We start from the raw sequence: 20636 nt of genomic DNA, 5'->3' as shown, positions 1-20636 counted from the left end.
TTAAATTGTTATTGCGATTAAATATCTGCATACAGTAATATGAAAAGGTGTCTCAGGCTCAGTGTTTACAAATGCAACTTACACTTTGCACTCAATCTTATCTGGTTAAGTGGAAACATGCTATTTTACATGCATTTCTGGGAATTTTTATTGTAGATAATCTGTAAAATTAGCAGTACATTTTTATATTGATTATATTTGTAGGGCACATTAAAGTTATGGAAACAATATATTTCATACTAGAACTTTAATAACTCTACCTTTGTAAGATTCTTTTAAGATGGATAGAAATTTGATCTGAGCCTTAAAACCAACCTATTGAAATAAAGTTACATTGATGATTACTATATTGTGAATGAAAAATTAGCCTCTTGGTTAGAGATCTTTTCCAGAATATATGCTTAAATAGCTTTTCAAGTGTTCAGATTTCAAATGGGAAAATATTCTTTTCATGAATGAAGTCTCGATGGGTGCCAAGAATTAAGTTAAATGCTTTATATACATAATCTCATTTAATTCTCACAAAAGCCATATAAGATATGGTTATCATTCTCATTGCCCAAAGAAATACGTTAATGTTCAGAAAGTCAGTTAATTTGTTCAAGATCATACAACTAGCAGATGCCTGGAGTGATAACTCAAACTCATATGTCTGAAAGGAGATTAATGTCATGCTTTGTACATACTAAATGCTTAGCAGTTATTATTACAGTATTATTATTCTAGATACATGCATTAATTATGCCAGAGGGAATAGAAGGTTTTCAGTTATATATTATTAGTCGCAATGGAGTTCTACATTTTAATCAGTTTGGTTTCCGGATTATCATTCCCAGCACCACATCAAAGGTACCAATCTGAAAAAGGAGATGAAATATAAGTGAAAAAGTGAGAAGAAATGAGGGAAAGCTAGAGTACATACATGCCCATTTGAAATGGACAGATGCCCTCTCTGGCTGTAGGCATTTTGCCCTGTAGGAAGACAGGAAATTTTTAAAGTGGAATTTCAAATAAGAAATTTTATCTAAAGTCGTCTAGTTTCTAAAGTATACAAGTAATATTAAAGAGAAAGTAAATGGACTATAGGCCACTAAACAACTACTGTGGGTCAAACTTGGCTCATGGGTTCATGTTTGCCACTTCAATGCCTTACCTAAATTCTTCTTCCCTAGATAAATCTATTTCATCCTATCCACTCGTTCATATGTTCATCCATTTCGCTCATTCAGCCTAGGAGAGTTTATTAAGAACTAGGTATTAAACATATTTATCACCAATTAATTCTCAAACTCATGTTTTCATTAACTCAAGCAACTCTTAATTTCATACACACACACACACACACCCACACACACAAACTGTCTCTCTCTGTCTCTCTGCTGCTTTCCATCACCAAACCTTCTTTTTGCTTTAGTGTTACTTCTGCTCCCTTGTGCTTAAATTCTGCTCGTCCTTCCAGGTTCTGTGCCAAGATCCCTTTTCAGTAAAGTATTTTCTTACTATTCTAGCTAATGCTCTTTCCACTGGTTGTATTTCTTTTTCTCCAAATGAAGATCAGTATAAACAATGTAGCAATTCATTGTTCTAGAAGTTTTTTGGTTGTTTTTTGTTTGTTTGTTTGTTTGTTTTTGTTTGAGACAAGGTCTTGCTCTATCAGCCAGGGTGCAGTGCAGTGGCACAATCACAGCTCACTGCAACCTCAACCTCCTGAGCTCAAGCGATCTTCCTACCTCAGCCCCCCATGTAGCTAGGACTACAGGTGTGCACCACGCTTCACTAATTTTTATTTTTGTGTGTGTGTGGAGATGAGGTCTCACTATGTTGTCCAGGCTGGTAGTGGTATTTTTATTATGATGCCTTTGCTCCCCCAAATATATTAATATCATGAACACCTTTGTCTCTTTAAATGTCTATATAGAACAAACATTTTGTACAGGGTAATAATATAATTTACTATCCAGACTTAAGGTATTTCAGAGATCGAAAGCAAGTGCTAATAAAAACTAAGCTCAGCAATAGGCACAAACCAGGACGCTCCTACACAATCAGGAAGTATTGTCATTTTAATTGTCAGATTTTATTTGAGCCCCCCTTCCTCGATGAGTACGATTTAATGCCATTCTTCTTTTGAGCAAATAGCTGTCCATTGAAAGTCAAAATAATTAATTAAAAATAATAAATCAGGCAATAGTAGCAGAACAGTCTTCACCAATGAATATAACAGGTGATACGTATTTCCCCAAACTTGGTGTAAAGTGAATTTAACAGAAATGTAGGTCACAGACCAACTTTATAATCATCAAGCCACTATCAGCAGCCTCATGACTTTTATTTCATGATCCATTCATCCTTTGTAGAGTCTGTTGCTTTATCTATTGGTGTTATTGTCTGCAAGGCACTTTTGCTTAATCAGAGCTACTTAAGTCTAACATTGCCACTTCATGCTGTCGTATGTGCTGTCCTCACTTCTCGGCAGTCAGCTTCTATATCCTCTGCTTACATTTTAATTTGCCTGTCTCATTCCACTTTAGTTCCCCAGGGAGGATATCATTGGGTATCATGCTGTCATTTGCCCACAGAATAGTAGATTTTGACAGAGCATTTTCTATGCTCTTCACTCTTTGACTTCTCTGTTATGAATCTTCCCCTGCTGGGTAATACAAAATGCTGAGGCCCATAGCTAATATTGCTGAAAAAATCTCAAGGAAATAGATCCCTTAGCCATGAGAGGTTGAAGTTCCCCAGCTTTAACCGATTGCTTGGTGCCCCTGCCTTTGTTCTCATCCTTATTGTTCCCTGCACTGCTCCAACAGTCGACTAGCCCCTCACTTCTTTATCCCTACAACCAAACTTTTCTCCACATTTCTGCCTGATTGATCTTTCCGAAATACAAAATTGGACATCACTTCTCTGTTGAAAATTATTTAATGGCCACACAGATCTAAACTCAAAACTTTGGCATAATATTTAAAGCCTCCAGAATATGCCCCAACCTGCCTGCCAGCTTCACTCCTCACTATTCATTTATATACATCCAGAGGTCTAATTAAATTGTTCTGAAAGGACAATATCATTGCACATTTCTACTGCTTTGCAAACTCTCTTCCATATTCCTGAAACCCTTGTGCCTACATTCAAAATTTGTACATTTTTAGTCATTTTCCAGGGCCTAGGCTAAATGCTACTTCTAGTAGCAATGAACTACTAGACAGAATTACTTATTTCCACATATGTACTGCTCTTCCCTGGTTTGCTCAGGACAGTCCTCATTTATGTCTGTTGTCCTGGCATTCTGACTGTTTTGACATTTAACCTGTATTTTCCCTTTTTAACAAAATATGACTATTAATGGTTCATTAAAATAAGCCACAGTGTATTTATTAGATCTCTGCTTTGTGACATAAGTCTGCAGTGCTCAGTAATTATAATTCATGGTAACATCTGAAAGACAAATACTATTAGGTTGGTGCAAAAGTAGTTGTGTTTTTTTTGCCATAATAACTTGTATCTATTTCTCAACTTTTTCCAGATGCTAGGTAATTAACACTTACCTTTCATGGATAGCATGTAGGACACTTATAGATAAAATGAAACATTCTTAGGTTGAACAGGTCACCCATTCTGACCCTAGATGGTGGTGGGAGGAGCATTTATTTATTTTTTTTATTATTTATTTTTTGAGATGGAATCTCGCTGTGTCACCCAGGCTGGAGTGCAGTGGCACAATCTTGGCTCACTGCAACCTATGCCTCCCGGGCTCAAGCAATTCTCCTGTCTCAGGCTCCTGAGTAACTGGGATTACAGGTGTGTCCCCCCATGCCCAGCTAATTTTTTGTATTTTTAGTAGAGACAGGGTTTCACCATGTTAGCCAGGGTAGTCTCGATCTCCTGACCTTGTGATCCGCCCACCTCAGCCCCCCAAAGTGCAGGATTACAGGCCTGAGCCACTGTGCCTGGCTAGGAGGAGCATTTCACATTGTTGCCCTGATATTTTGTATAAACAGATAGTTATGCTACAGTATGTATTGTGGTTTGAAGATACATAAGACTGCCAGGCCATGAATTGGCAAGATTAGGCGGAAATATGGGAAATATGTCTTCTTGAAGTATGTGTAGAAATAGAGACTGAGCAGTTGATCTACAGACCTACAAAATATAGTCTGAATACTCATGCCACGAGTATATATGCTGTTTATTTTATTGTGTAAATTTGGAACTAATTACTTTATCATGAACATTTTTTAATTATCTTGCAATAGACCTTTATGGCAGCAATGAGATTTTAAAAAGTAAATGTTTAATGAAAAAGTATGTACTGAGCATTCATTTCTTAAGAAAGCTGATATCCACTAAGATGTCCAAAAGGAAAGTCAGTTCTACTGAAGGTGCTGTAAAGAAACAACCAAGCAGAGATCAGCAAGGATTCCACGAAAACCAATCCCTGTGAAAGTTGAAACGAAACCAAAACAAATAGCAGAAAATGATCCAGAGTAGTTTTTTAATTACTATTTGTAAATCCAAGAATTTCATACATCCAGAAACATTTTTTTAAGAAGCAGGGAGTAGCCATGATCCCACTTCAATAAAACTTATTTAGGTAAGTGATAAAACTTTAAGAGAGAAAATCATGCACTGATCATTTATAGCTGTGTGAACAGAAATTAGTAAAATTTATTTTGTGTATCATGTTTACATTTTATAGGCTAGTGAAGAGGGCAGTTTTATTAATATATGCCAAATATGAATCATAATTGAATGGTTATTTGAAGCCATAATAATGCATTAAATACATCTTCATCATTTTAAACTACCTGATATATTACATATGTTTTAATCATTTTAGAGTACTTTCAACAGCCACATTATTTTTATTTCAATTTATTTTACTGTGATAAGAACAATTAACACAAGATCTACTTTTTAAGCAAAATGTTAGGTGCAGAGTACATTATTTTGGCCTAGGTACAACTCTGTATAGCAGGTCCCTAAAGCTTACTTATATTGCTAAATGGAAACACTATGCCAGTTGATTAGTAACTCTTATATCCCATTTCCCCCAAGCCCCTGGAAAAAAACATTTCACACTCTGATTCTATTAATTTGACTATTTTAGATACCTCATATAAGTGAAATCATGCAGTAGTTGTGTTTCTGTGACTATCTTATTTTACTTAGCATAATGTCCTCAAGGTTCACTCATGTTGCTGAATATTGCAGAATCCTTCTTTTAAAGACCAAATAGTATTCATTGTGTGTCTTTGCCATATTTTCTTAATATGTCATTAGACAATTAAGTTGTTTTCAACATCTTGGCTATAGTGAATAATGTTGCAATGAACTTAGGAGTACTAATACCTCCTCAAGATCCTCATTTTAATTATTTAGGATAAATATCTAGAAATGGGATTATTGGATTGTAAAATAGTTCAATTTTTGACTTTTTTGAGGAAACTTCATACTATTTTCCATAGTGGCTACACCATTTTGCATTCCCACCAATAGCATGTAAGAGTTTCTATTTCTCCATATTCTTGCCAACACCTTTTGTATAAATAATAACCCTCCTGACAGGTATGAGGTAATATATTACTGAGATTTTAATTTGCATTTCCTTGATGATTAGTGATGTTAGCCATTTCTTCATATACCTGTTGTCCATTTGTATGCCTTTTTTGTAGAAATGCCTATTCAAGACCTTTGACTGTTTTATATCAGTCATTTGCTATTGAGGTGTAGAGGTTCCCTACATATTTTGGATATTGATCTATTATTACATGTATGACTTGAAAATATTTTCTCCCCTTCCATAGGTTGCCATATCACCCTTGTTGATTGTACAGAAGCTTTTAAGTTGGTTGCATTCCTGCTCGTTTATTTTTGTTTTCATCATCTATGCCTTTGGTGTCATGTCCATGAAATCATTGTGAATACCAACGTTATAAAGCTTTCTTCTCTCTTTTTTTTTTTTTTTTTTCCTTCTGGAAGTTTTACAGCTTAAGATCTGGTGTTTAAGCTTTTAATCCATTTTGAGTTGATTTTTGTGTATGCTATAAGATAAGGAACTAATTTCATTTTTTGCTTGTGGATATTCAATTTTCTAAATAACGTTTGTCAAGGAAACTATACTCTCCCCTTTGTGCATTCCTGGTATCCCTGCCCATCTTCCCACACCTTTTTGTTTCCTTGTCTTAAGGTGCAGACCTGTTACCCTTTCATAGATTTATTTCTGGTCTCTCTATTCTCTTCCATTGTTCTATATGTCTCTCTTTATGCCAGTACCATGCAGTTTTGATTATTGTACTTTGGTAATATATATTTGAAATCAGGAGATCTGATGCCTTCTGTTTTGTTATTCTTCTCCAAAATTGATTTGGTATTCAGGTTATTTTTGGGTTCATGTGAATTGTAGAAATGATTTTTTTCTATTTATAATCCATGAACAGAGGCTGTTCTTCCATTTGTTTGCATCTTTAATTTCTTTCATTAATGTTTTATAGTTTTCAGTATACAAGTCTGTCACCTCCTTAGTTAAATTATTTCTGAGTATTTTATTCTTTATGAGATTATTTTAAATTAGATAGTTTTCTGAGTATCCTTTTTAGATAGTTCATTGTTAGTGTATGTAGAAACACAATTGATTTTTGCATGTTGATTTTGTATCCTGAAACTTTATTGAATTTATTAGTTCCAACAAGTGTTTTCAACAAATCTTTAGGATTTTCTATATAAAAGATTGTGTCATCTGCCAACAGATACTATTTTACCTATTTTTTTTTTTTTTTTTTTTTTTTTCAGTGTGGAGGCCTTTTGTTTCTTTTTCTTACCTTAACTGCTCTGACCAGGACTAGCAGTACTATGCTCAATAGGAGTGGGAAGTGAGCATCCTTAACTTATTTCTGATCTTGGAGGAAAAGTTCTCAGGTTTTATTATTTTATTATTTTTTATTTTATTTTTCCAAACAGTACAATGTTAGCTGTGGGTTTTTGATATATGGCCTTTATTATGTTGAAACATTTTTCTTCTTCTATTCCTAATGCATTGAGGATTTTTTTTTAGCATGAAAAGGTATTTAATTTTGTCAAATGCCTTTTCTGCATCTATTGAAATTATCATGTGATCATGTGATCTTAATCCATTATTCTGTTAATATGGTGTATGAAAATAATTGATTTTTATATATTGAACTATCCATCTGTCCCAGGAATAAATCTGACTTGGACATTGTGTGTGATCCTTTTAACATTTTAATATGCTGTTGGATTTAGTTTACTAGTATTTTGTTGAGGATTTTCGCACATATATTCTTCAGAAATATTGATCTCTAGTTTTTTTTTTTTTTTTTTTTTTTTTTTTTCTTGTGGTGTATTTTTCTGGCTTTGGTATCAGGGAATATTGCCTTTACAAAATGAGTTTGGAAATGTTTTGTTTGTTTGTTTTTGGTTTTGTTTTGTTTGTTTCAATTTGTGGGGTTGGGTGGGAAGAGTTTGAGAAGGGTGAGAAGAGTTTGAGAAGGATAGAAATTAATTCTTATTTAAATATTTGGTAGAATTCACCAGTGAAGTCATCTGGTCATGGGCTTTTCTTTGTTGGGAGATTTTAAAATACTGCTTAAGTGGCCCTATTAGTAATGAGTCTGTTCAGGCTTTCTATTTCTTATGATTTAGTCTTGATAGCCTGTATATTTCTATAAATTTATCCACTTTTTTTTTTCTAAATTATCCAGCTTGTTATCATATAATTGTTCAATGTACTCTCTTATGTCTGTAGCACTATTCTTTCTTTTCTGATTTTATTTATTTTAGTCTTACCTCATTTTTCTTAGAATAGCTAAGGGAATCTCAATTGTGTTGAGATTTTCAAGAAGCCAACTTTAGTTTTATTTTTTAATTGTTTTTCTATTTTCTATTTTGTTTTTCTATTTTCTTTAATCTTGATTATTTCCTTCCTTCTGCTAACTGTGAGCTTCTTTGTTCTTCTAGTTCCTTGAAGTATAAAGTTAGGTTATTTATTTGAGACATTTTTCCTTTTTATGTAGATGTTTATTGCTATGAACTTCTTACATAATCCTGTTTTTTCTGTTTCCCATGCATTTTGGCATATTTTGTTTTTGTTTCATTTGTCTTGAGATATTTTCTATTTCTCTATTTTATTGATATGTAATAGTTGTACATATTTATGGGGTACAAGGGATATTTTGATACATGCATACAGTATGTAATTATCAAATAATAGTAATTGGAATATTCATTATATCAAACATTTATCATTTCTTTGTGTTGTACATTTTAAATATTCTCTTCTAGCTATTTTGAAATATAAAATAAGTTCTTATTAACTATCATCAGTCTTCTGTGCTGTTGAACAATAGAACTTGTGCCTTCTATATAACTGTATTTTTGTACCCTCTTCATCCCATTGGAATGCTACAATCCCCAGTATCTGGTAACCACCATTTGACTCACTACATCCAAGAGATCAATTTTTTGTTAGCTTCCATATATAAGTGAAAACATGCAATATTTGTCATTCTGTGGCTGGCTTATTTCACTTAACATAATGTCCTCTAGTTCCACCAATGTTACTGTGACATGTTTTTATGTTTCCCCACCGCCCTGTGACTGAGTAACATTCCATTGTGTATATACACCACATTTTCTTTATCCACTCATCAAATAATAGTTGATTGAATACCTTGGTTACTGTGAATAGGGTTGCAATAAACATGGACGTGCAATTATCTCTTTGATATACTAATTTTCTTTCTTTTGGGTAAATACTCAGCAGTGGGAATGCTGGATCATGTGGTAGTTGTATTTTTAGGTTTTAAGGGAAACTTCGTACTATTTTATATAGTTGCTGCATTAATTAACATTCACACCAACAGTGCATGAGCATTCCCTCTTTTTTTTTTTTTTTTATATCTTTGTCAGCATGTTATTTTCTGTCTTGATAGTAGCCATTTTAACTGGTGTGTGATAATATCTTGTTGTGGTTTTGATTCATATTTCCCTGATGATTAGTGATGTTAAACATTTTTTTATTTACCTGGTGGCTATTTGTATGTCTTATTTTGAAAAATGCCTATTCAAAGCATTTGTTCAATTATTAATTGAATTATTTGTGGGTTTCTTTTTTGTTTTGGTTTGTTTTGCTATGTTTTTTTGCTATTGAGTTGTTTTAGTTCCTTACGTATTCTGGTTATTAATCCTTTGTCAGATGGATAGTTAGCAAATATGTTCTCCCATTCTGCAGGTTATCTCTTCACTTTGTTGATTATTTACTTTGCTTTACAGAAGCTGTTTAGTTTGATATAATCACGTTCATTTAGTTTTGCTTGTATTGTCTGTATTTTGAGGTCTTATGCAAAGTATTTGCCAGAACTAATGTCCTGAAGTATTTCCCAATGTTTTCTTCTGGTAGTTTCATAGATTAAGGACTTACATTTAAGTCTTAACCTATTTTGATTTTAGTTTTGCATATGGTGAGAGATAGGGGTCTAGTTTTATTCTTCTACGTGTGGATATCCAATTTCTGCAGCACCATTTATTGAAGTCCTTTCACAGTGTATTTGTAAAAATGAGTTGGCTGTAGATATATGGATTTATTTCTGAGTTATTTTTCCTCTTCCATTCGTCTATATGTCTATTTTTATCACACTGTCTTGTTTACTATAACTTTGCAGTATATTTTAAAGTCAGATAGCTTGATGCCCCCAAGCTATCTTTATTCTCTTTGCTCCAATTGCTTTAATTATTCAGGATCTTTTGTCATTCCATAGGAATTTTAGAATTTTTAAAAAATTTTCTCTGAAGAGTGGCATTAGTAATTTTTTTTAACAAAAAATGAACTCTGACAAGTTTTATTAAATAAAAATTTTGCATTGTTTATTTTTCACCATAATGTTCTGGCATGCTTCTAATGATAGAATCACCCAGCTTAATGATAGCCAGTATGTGTTGTCTGTAGTATATTCCATATGCTGTACCCAATTCAGTATTATTGCCTCTGTAGTGATGGATACCAGTTTTGGCCAACAATACTTGTTACTATAATTCAGATTTCTTCAAAGTCAGGCAGTTTCTAGAGTGGATGATGAATTTTGCTTTGCCTTGTCTGATCATCTTCAGAGTTGGCTTGTATCCTAGCATCTTTTTAATGTGTTGTTGTGTTCAGTTTGCTAGTATTTGGTTGAGGCTCTTTGCATCTATGTTCATCTGGGATATTGGCCTATATTTTCCACTTTTCATAATAAGTTGGAGTATAGAGTTAATTGACTCCAGTGATGTTTTCCTCTTCTTTGTGGCCCCCATGTTCCTGCCTTAGGTGCAGGACAGGCCCCACTCAAGAGCACCTGCCAAGATGGCCAGGGAGCAAGAAAATGTCATTGGTACTTTGAAAGGAATTACTTTGAATTTGTAAATGACTTTGGGTAGTACAGACCTTATAAAAATATTAATTCTTCCAATCTATGGACATTAAATGTCTTACCATTTTTCTTGCGTCCTATTTTTTTAATAGCGTTTTATAAATTTCATTGTAGAGAGATTTCACTCCTTTAGTTAAATTTATTTCTAGGTATTTTATATATTTTGTAGCTATTGTAAATGGGATTTATTTCATGATTTTTTTTCATATGGTTTGTTATTGGCATATAAAAATGCTACTGAGTTTTGTATGTTGATTTTGCATCCTGCCACATTACTGAGTTTATTTATAAGTTCTAACAACATTTTGGTTGAACCTTTAGGTTCCTTTAAATATAAGATCATGTCATTTGCACACAAGGACAGTATTACTTCTTCCTAATTTAGATGCCTTTTATTTCTTTGTCTCATTTAATGGATCTGGGCAGAACTTTTAGTACTATAATGAATAAAAGTTATAAAAGTGGTCATTCTTGGCCTTGTCTTGTTCCAGATCTTAGAAAAAAAGGTTATTAACATTTCTCCATTTAGTATGAGGTTAGCTGTTGGTTTGTTATATATGGCCTTTGTTATTTTGAGATATATTCCTTCCATAACCAGTTTGTTGAGAACTGTTATCAGTAAGGGATGCTGAATTTTGTTGACAGCTTTTTTTCTTTTTCTTTTTTTTTTTTTTTTTTTTTTTTTAGCATCTGTTGAAATGCTGCATATAGTTTATATCCATGATTCTGCTAGTGAGATGTATCCTGCTCACTGATTTGAATATGTTGAATGATATTTGCATCCCAGGAATGTATCCCACTTGATCACAGTAAATGATCTTTTTAATGTGGTGGTGTGTTCAGTTTGCTAGTATTTGGTTGAGACTCTTTGTTTCCTTTTTCTGCTGTATCTTTGATTTTGATATCAGAGTAAATTGGCCTCATAGAATGAGTTTGGAAGTATACTTCCTCTTCAATTCTTTGAAATAGTGTGATTAGAATTGGTATTAGGTCTTCTTTAAATGTTTGGTGGAATTTAGCAGTGAATCCATTTGGTCCTGAGTTTTTCATCAATGGGAGCCTTTTTTCTTTCTTTCTTTTTTTTTTTTTTTTTTTTTACCACTTTCAACTCATTGTTTGTTATTGGTCTGTTCAAGTTTTCTATTTCTTCATGGATCAATTTTGGTAGATTTATGTGTCCAAAGATTTGTGTACTTCTTCTAGGTTTTCCCATTTTTTTGTGTATTCTTCTTCATAATAGTCTTTAATAATTCCTCGTGTTTCTGTGGTATCAGTTTTAATCTCTCATTTTTTGCCTGTGATTTTTATCTGAGTCTTCTGTCCTTTCTCTTAGTCTAGCTAAGAAAAAATTGTTAATTTAGTTTATTTTTTCAAAAAAAGAGTTTTCATTTTATACTTTGTGTGTTTTTTCACCCCCTTTTTTTTTTTTTTTCTGTTCTGATCTTTATTCCTTCTTTCCTTCTGCTAATTTGGGGTTTGATTTGTCATTGTTTTCTAGCTCTTTGAGGTGCATCAGATTGTTAATTTGAAGTCTTTCTACTTTTTTTATAGGTATTTCCTGCTATAAATTGGTACTGATTTTGTTGTATATTTTAGGTTTATTTGGGGTGTTTTGTTTATATTTCCTTTTTTCAAGAAATATTTTAATCTCCTTCTTAATTTCTTCATTGACCCATTGGTTGTTCAGGATCATGTCATTTAATTTCCATGTTATTTATACAATTTCTAATGTTTCTTTTGTCTTTGATTTCTGGTTTTATTCCATTATAGTCAGAAAAGATACTTATACGATTCAAATATTTTGGGATTTGTCAAGACTTGCTTTGTGGCATAACCTATGCTCTATCCCAGAGAATGTTCCTGGTACTAATGAGAAGTATGTATACTCTGCAGCAGCCGGATACAATCTTTTGTAAAGATGTCAAGTAGGTCCATTTGGTGTGCAGTGTAGTTTTATTCCAATGTTTCTTTGTTGATTTTCTGTCTGGATAATCTATCCATTGCTGATTGTGGAGTGTTGAAGTCCCCCACTATTATTGTATTGTTCTTTCTCTCTTCCTTTAGCTGTATTAATATCTCCTTTAAATATTTGGGCACTTTGATATTGGGTACATATATATTTATGATTGTTATGCCCTCTTGATAAATTGAGCCCTTCATTATTATATAATAACTTCCTTTGTATCTCTAGTTTTTTGACTTGCCATCTATTTTATCTAAGTATAGCTACTCTTGCTCTTTTTTGGTTTCCCTTTGCATAAAATACCTTTTTCATACCTTCACACTCAATATATGCATGTCCTTATAGATGAATATGTTCCTTCCAGGCAGCATGAATTTGGGTCTTATTTTTTAATTCATTCAGCCACTTTGTTTTTCAATTAAAAATTGAGTCAATTTACATTCAATGCCATTATTGATAGATAAGGACTTACTAATGCCATTTTGTTACTTTTTTTCTGGTTATTTTATAACTCCTCTTTTTCTTTCTTCTTCACTTCCTTTGTGGTTAACTGATTTTCTTAACCACAAATTTCTGGACTCATAAATCTACCAAAATTGATCCATGAAGAAATAGAAAACTTGAATAGACCAATAACAAGTAATGAGTTAAATGATTTTCTTAACCACAAAGGTAGTATGTTTGAATCCCTTGCTTTTTATTTTTACTGTCTCTATTATAAGCCTATGTTTTGTGATTACTGTGTGGCTTACAAAGAAAATCTTTTAGTTGTAACAAGTTATTTTAAACTAATAGCTACTTAAGTTTGGTGGCAGAGAAAAGCATAGAAACAAGCAAAGAAAAATCTATAAAGCCCTGCATTTTGATTTCCTACTGCTTTCCATATTTAGGCTTTTTGTTGTATCAATTTATATATTTCCATATTGTCTATCTCATAACAAATTGTTATAGTTATTATTTTTGATAGATGTGTCTTTTCGTCTTCAGACTAAAGATACAAGTGTTACACACCATGATTACAGTATTAGAATATTCTGAATTTGTCTTTGTACTTAATTTTATCAGTGAGTTTTATACTTTCAGATGATTTCTTGCTGTATATTAACATCCCTTTCTTTCAGATAGAAGGACTCCCACTAGCATTTCTTATAAGACAGTTATGATGATGAAGTCTCTTAGCTTTTGTTTGTCTGTGAGTTTTTATTTCTCCTTCATGTTTGAAAGACAGTTTTTCTCACTACTATATTCTTGGTTAGAAATTTTTTTGCCTTTAGCACTTTGAATATTCCATGATACTCTCTCATAGCTTGCTGAGAAGTCTACTGCCAAATCGTAGCTCATTTATATGTTATTTGCTTTGCTTTTGCTGTTTGTAGAATCCTCTTTGTCCTTGACATTTGAGAGTTTGATTATTATGTGCCCTGGGATAGTGTTATTTTGGTTGACTCTGCTTTGTGATCTTTGACCTTTTTGTACCTGTATAGTCATATTTTTCTCTAAATTTGGAATGTTCTCTGTTATCATTTCTTTGAATATACTTTGTATCCCTACCTCTCACTCCTTTTTTAAGTCCAATGACACTTAGATTTGCCTTCTTGAAGCCGTTTTCTAAATCTTGTAAGCCTTCTTTATTCTTCTTAATCCTTTGATTGTATATTTTCAAATAGCCTGTCTTCCAGGTCATGAATTATTTCCTCTGCTTAATCAATTCTGCTGTTGAGACACTCTGATGCATTTTTGCATTCATCAGTTCATCAATTGTATTTTTCATCTGTAGGTTTGTAGGTTTCTATTTGATTTTTTAAATTTTACACACACACACACACACACACACATATATATATAATTTCTCGAATAAACTTCTAAATTGATTATCTGAGTTTCTGGAAGTTCATTGAGCTTCCTCAAATTAGCTGTTTTGAATTCACCAAAAGGTTGCACATCTCAGTCACTCCAAGGTTAATCACTGGTGACTTAGTCTGTTTGGTTAGATCATATTTTCTTGAATGTTCTTGAGACTTCTTGACATGTGTCAATCAATGTCTGGGCATTATAGAGTTAGTTATTTCAGTCTTCACAGTCTGGCCTTGTTAGTACCCATCCTTCTTCAGAAAACGTTTCAAAAATTCAAACAGGATTTATTATTGAGTTCCCCAAGCTTGTAGTCACCTCAGCTGTTTCAGTACTAGAGAATATTCTAAGTCCAATTACACTGTAACTATCTTGTGGACTTTTATGTACTTATTTCTGATGGACTTTTGAGAGATCATGGAGAATTTCTTGGGTTGCCAGGATGATCCTTCACTCACTTTCCTCTCTTTCCCTCAAACAGGAGTCTCTTCATATTCAGCTGCCTGGAGTTTGGGAAGGGGTGATGTGACCATTCCTGTGGCTGTTGTAACTGGCATCATGCTGGATTGCACCCAAAGCCTGCAACCTTCCAGACCAGCATAGTACTGAGGCTCACCCAATGCCCATAATCACGGCCTGACGGCTGCTGATGTTTATTGATAGCCTCAGGCCACTTTAATCAGCTGGTAGTGAAGCTAGCTCAGATTTGGGTTTGTTCCATCCTGCCAGAGTAGCAGATTTCCTTCTGACATGGAATGTATCTAGAAGAAATGATGGAAGCAGTGGCCTGAAATCAGGGGCTTTGGGGATCTGCCCCATGCTGTGTTGTGCTGTGGTGGCAGTGTGCTAGTTTACAAGGCCAAGTCCCCAGTACTCTTCCCTCTCCTTCCCTCAAGTGGAAGATGTCCCGTCTCTCTCTTTGTCTCTGCACTGTGCTACCTGGAGTTAGGTGAGGGGTGACATCTGCACTTCTGTGGCCCCTGCAGCTGATGTCACTCTGGGTTGCACCATAACACAACCTTCCAGGTCAGTGCAGCACTGGGACTCACCCAAAGATCATGGTCACTACAGAATTGCTGCCACTGAAATTTATTTGAGGCCCAAGACCATTTCAGTCAGCTAGGGCTTAAGCCCTTTTGCTGTGACTGTGGCTACAGATTTCTGTCCTGCCTGGTGTGAGAATAAATATTCCCTCTGTGGGTACTGGCCCAGAGTCAAGGGCTTTGGAATTCTGCCAAATGCTGTGTTCCACTGTGGTAGGATCAACACAGACTTCTAATGCAAAGTCTCAACTGAGTTTTATATATTCTTGGGTTGTATGTTTGATATATAGAATCCTTTCATTTCAAATTGAAGACCTTTCTTAGCATTTCTTGTAAGGCATGTCTAGTGGTGATGAGCTCCTTCAACTTTTGTTTGGGAGTCTTTTTCTGTCCTTCATTTTTGAAAGACAGTTTGGCCATGTACGGTGGTAGGCTATTTTTTCTTTTCACATTTTAAATATACCATCACCCTCCTTTATGGTCTCCAAAGCTTCTGCTGAAATAGCTACTCTTAGGGAGCTTCCCCTTATATGTGACAAGTTCTTTTTCTCTTTCTGCTTTCAAAATGTTTTCTTTGTCTTTAATGACTATTGACAATTTGCTTGTAATGTGTCTCAGTGTGGATTTCTTTAGGTTACTCTTATTTGGTGTTCTTTGGAGTTCTTGGGTCTGGATGTTCATTTCATTCTCCAGATTTGGGAAGATTTTAGCTATTATTTGCTTGAGTAAACTATTTTGTTTTTTTTCTTTTTCTCTTCTCCTTCTGACACTCTCCTAATGTAAATATTGGTCCCTAAATTGTGAGCCTTAAGATTTCTTCACTTTTTCATTATTTCGTTCTTTTTGCTCTTTTGATTGAATTAATTTTATTATTTATTTATTTATTTTATTATACTTTTAAGTTTTAGGGTACATGTGCACGATGTGCAGGTTTGTTACATATGCATACATGTGTCATGTTGGTGTGCTGCACCCATTAACTCATCATTTACATTAGGTATATCTCCTAATGCTATCCCTGTCCCCTCTCCCCACCCCACTACAGGCCCCAGTGTGTGATGTTCCCCACTCTGTGTCCAAGTGTTCTCATTGTTCAATTCTCACCTATGAGTGAGAACATGCGGTGTTTGGTTTTCTGTCCTTGCGATAGTTTGCTTAGAATGGTTTCTAGCTTCATCCATATCCCTACAAAGGACATGAACTCATCCTTTTTCTATGGCTGCATAGTATTCCATGGTGTATATGTGCCACATTTTCTTACTCCAGTCTATCATTGATGGACATTTGGGTTGGTTCCAAGTCTTTGCTATTGTGAATAGTACCACAATAAACATACATGTGCACGTGCCTTTAGAGCAGCATGATTTATAATCCTTTGGGTATATACCCAGTAATGGGATGGCTGGGTCAAATGGTATTTCTAGTTATAGATCCTTGAGGAATCGCCACACTGTCTTCCACAATGGTTGAACTCGTTTACAGTCCCACCAACAGTGTAAAAGTGTTTCTATTTATCCACATCCTCTCCAGCACCTGTTGTTTCCTGACTTTTTAATGATTGCCATTCTAACCTGTGTGAGATGGTATCTCATTGTGGTTTTGATTTGCATTGCTCTGATGGCCAGTGATGATGAGCATTTTTTCATGTGTCTGTTGGCTGCATAAATGTCTTCTTTTGAGAAGTGTCTGTTCATATCCTTTGCCCACTTTTTGATGGGGTTATTTGATTTTTTTCTTGTAAATTTGTTTAAGTTCTTTGTAGATTCTGGATATTAGCCCTTTGTCAGATGGCTAGATTGTAAAAATTTTCTCCCATTCTGTAGGTTGCCTGTTCCCTCTGATGGTAGTTTCTTTTGCTGTGCAGAAGCTCTTTAGTTTAATCAGATCCCATTTGTCAATTCTGGCTTTTGTTGCCATTGCTTTTGGTGTTTTAGTCATGAGGTCCTTGTCCATGCCTATGTCCTGAATGGTATTGCCTAGGTTTTCTTCTAGGATTTTTATGGTTTTAGGTCTAACATCAAAGTCTTTAATCCATCTTGAATTAATTTTTGTATAAGGTGTAAGGAAGGGATCCAGTTTCAGCTTTCTACATATAGCCGGCTAACCAGTTTTCCCACCACCATTTATTAAACAGGGAATCCTTTCCCCATTTTTTGTTTTTGTCAGGTTTGTCAAAGATCAGATGGTTGTAGATGTGTGGTATTATTTCTGAGGGTTCTGTTCTGTTTCATTGGTCTATATCTCTGTTTTGGTACCAGTACCATGCTGTTTTGGTTACTGTAGCTATGTAGTATAGTTTGAAATCAGGTAGCGTGATGCCTCCAGCTTTGCTCTTTTGACTTAGGATTGTCTTGGCGATGCGGACTCTTTTTTTTTGTTTCCATATGAACTTTAAAGTAGTTTTTTCCAATTCTGTGAAGAAAGTCATTGGTAGCTTAATGGGGATGGCATTGAATCTATATATTACCTTGGGCAGTATGGCCATTTTCATAATATTGCTTCTTCCTATTCGTGAGCATGGAATGTTCTTCCATTTGTTTGTATCCTCTTTCATTTTGTTGAGCAGTGGTTTGTAGTTCTCCTTGAAGAGATCCTTCACATCCTTTGTAAGTTGGATTCCTAGCTATTTTATTTTCTTTGTAGCAGTTCTGAACGAGAGTTCACTCATGAACTCTCTGTTATTGCTGTATAGGAATGCTTGTGATTTTTGCACATTGATTTTTTATCCTGAGACTTCGTTGAAGTCGCTTATCAGCTTAAGGAGATTTTGGGCTGAGATGATGGGGTTTTCTAAATATACAATCATGTCATCTGCAAACAGGGACAATTTGACTTCCTCTTTTCCTAATTGATTACCCTTTATTTCTTTCTCCTGCCTGATTGCCCTAGCCAGAACTTCCAACACTATGCTGAACAGGAGTGGTGAGAGAGGGCATCCCTGTCTTTTGCCAGTTTTCAAAGGGAATGCTTCTAGTTTTTGCCCATTTGACTGAATTATTTTTAATGATGTCTCCTTGAGTTGCTGGTCCTTTTATTAGCTCGATCTAGTCTGCTGCTGAACCTCACTAGTTATTTTTCACTTCAGTTATTGTGTTCTTCAGTCCCATGATTTCTGTTTGGTACTTTCTTATATTTTCTGTCTGTCTGTTGAAATTCTCATTTTGTTCATACATGATTCTCTTGACCCTTGTGGGCATCTTTATGATAGTTATTTTGACTTTTCTGTCAGATAAATTGTATAACTTCATTTTGTTAAGGTTGTTGTCTGGAGATTTATCTTATTCCTTTGTTTGAATTATTTTTTTGATTCTTAATTTTCCTTGATGCTCTGCATTGGCGTATGTGTATTATCCAATTACACACACTGCATCCCGTCTGCCCAGACTCTGCTTGTACCAGAGAAGACCACCATCAATCAACCTGGCCAGAGATTCTACAGTTTCTACCAAAAACTGTTTCTCTTTACAAGGAGAAACAGACAGATGGGTTTTGTTGGTTTGTTTTTTTGAGACAGAGTCTTGTTCTATCACCCAGGCTGTAGTGCAGTGGCATACTCACAATGCACAGCAGTTTCAACCTCCCAGGCTCAAATTGATCCTTCTGCCGCAGCCTTTTCAGTAGCTGAGACTATAGACATGCACCACTCTGCTGGCTAATTTTTGTATTTTTTGTGGGGATGTGGTTTTGCCATGCTGTTCAGGCTGATCTTGAACTCCTGAACTCGGCCTTTCAAATATTCAAAGTACTTGGATTATAGGTGTGAGCCACTGTACCCCACTAGCTGTGCTTTTTGCGTGTTTGGTCTGTGCTGACCCACTGGGGGAAACTATGACATCTACCCGTCCAAATCACTATTTCCATTATCCCTTATTTGTGGCAGACCAGTTAGAGTTGTAAGACTGGCAAATAGTTGCCAGTTCTTTGGGCAGTCCTGGCAAAGTTGGGGCATTGGATGCTCAGATAAACTCATTTTCTTCTCAGAGAGAAGCTGAGAGCTAATTTTTGTTTGTTTGTTTGTTTGTTTGTGGTTGTTGTTGCTGCTCATGTTATGCTGAGCACAAAGAAGACTTGGGACATCTGAGCAGCAGGGAAGCTTGTTTTCCCCATCTTTGTTTTCCCCAGCTAATATACTGTGCTGGTCCCATCAGAGATCCAAGACTGGCAAGACAGAAGCCAGACCTTTGCAGAGCCCTCTTGGAATCGTTGAGGTGATGCATGTGGAAACCAAGCCCTTTCTCCTCCGGGAGAAGCTGGAAGAAGGAAGGAATGAATCTCTTCCTGATTATATAGCACTGTGCCAGTGGTGGGGATTCTGGCGAGAGGGTGTTCTGGATCTCTCTTCTAGTTTTGGTCAGTCTGGTTTCACATTCACCTGGGCTGCAGGAGCCTTTCATTTAGTTTCTGGATTTCTCATAAAGGAAATTTGTTGATGATTTGTTCCCAAATTTGTGTTTTTTGGGGGGTAGAGTGTACAGGATTTTCTACTTTGCCATCATACTGATGTCACTTGTCATGTTCTTTTTATTGGAATTATTTCCTAAATTAAAGTGCTCCTTGGTATTCAATTTATCACTAGCATCACGATATCTTTGTTAGTAATAGGTTTTTCTTTCCTAATTACTTGCTAGTGTGTTATGAAGAATGGGATATTTTAATTGAAGAATTTACTGTGTTTGAATCCTGGTTTTCTGTCTTTAAATCTTGGTATATGTTGGGACTTTAGACCTAAGAGTGTATAACTAGTTATTTTAAGATATTATTACTTGGTATTCTTTTTTATGAGTAAATTGCCTACAAACTTTAAGATGATAAATCATTGGAATAGATGTTTGGATTAGCTACAAGATTTTTAGATTTTTAATATTTATATTAAGGATTATGTACAAACTGCTAATAATGTCTGCACACTACAAAAAAACTCAATTAAATTTTCTTTTTAAAAAGTGGTGATGAACTTGCAACTTGCATACAGGGTATGTTAACATACATGAGGACCATAGTGTTTTCACTGATGATGTGAAAACCAGAAGACACAAACGTGTTTTAAAAAGGAGGACTTTGTATTTAGGTGAAATGAAAACTCTACTATACTAATTTCATCACATTGTATTCTAAATTATCTTCTGAGAATGTAAGAAGAGTGTTAATACACCAACTCCCTTAGCAGAACTTCACAAATAGTTGAATAAATCTATTTTTATATGAGTCACGTCAATTGCGTCAATTAGAGAATCAGTAACATTGATTGCCTCAAATACTTAAATTCCAATGCAAGTTTTATTTTTGTGTTCATTTCATGATGTCAAAGTCTTTGACAGTTGATTGTGTTAAAGTTAAACATATATTATAAAT

At 34.7% G+C, this 20636-nt stretch overlaps 2 protein-coding genes across 2 annotated transcripts in view; one reads left to right on the top strand and one right to left on the bottom strand.

The window, feature by feature from the left end:
• The window catches only part of CSMD3 (CUB and Sushi multiple domains 3), a 1224761-nt gene that overhangs the window by 895867 nt on the left and 308258 nt on the right, over positions 1-20636 (top strand). The gene's annotated exons all lie outside the window — the stretch shown is intronic.
• Positions 9886-10311, bottom strand: LOC144330552 (large ribosomal subunit protein eL30-like). The gene is given in 2 exon segments (XM_077942747.1): positions 9886-10149; positions 10231-10311. Coding segments are annotated over 2 exon segments (345 nt in total).

This window comes from Macaca mulatta, chromosome 8 (assembly GCF_049350105.2).
Source record: "Macaca mulatta isolate MMU2019108-1 chromosome 8, T2T-MMU8v2.0, whole genome shotgun sequence".
Classification (NCBI taxonomy): domain Eukaryota; kingdom Metazoa; phylum Chordata; class Mammalia; order Primates; family Cercopithecidae; genus Macaca; species Macaca mulatta.
This window is presented reverse-complemented; position numbering and strand designations above follow the sequence as displayed.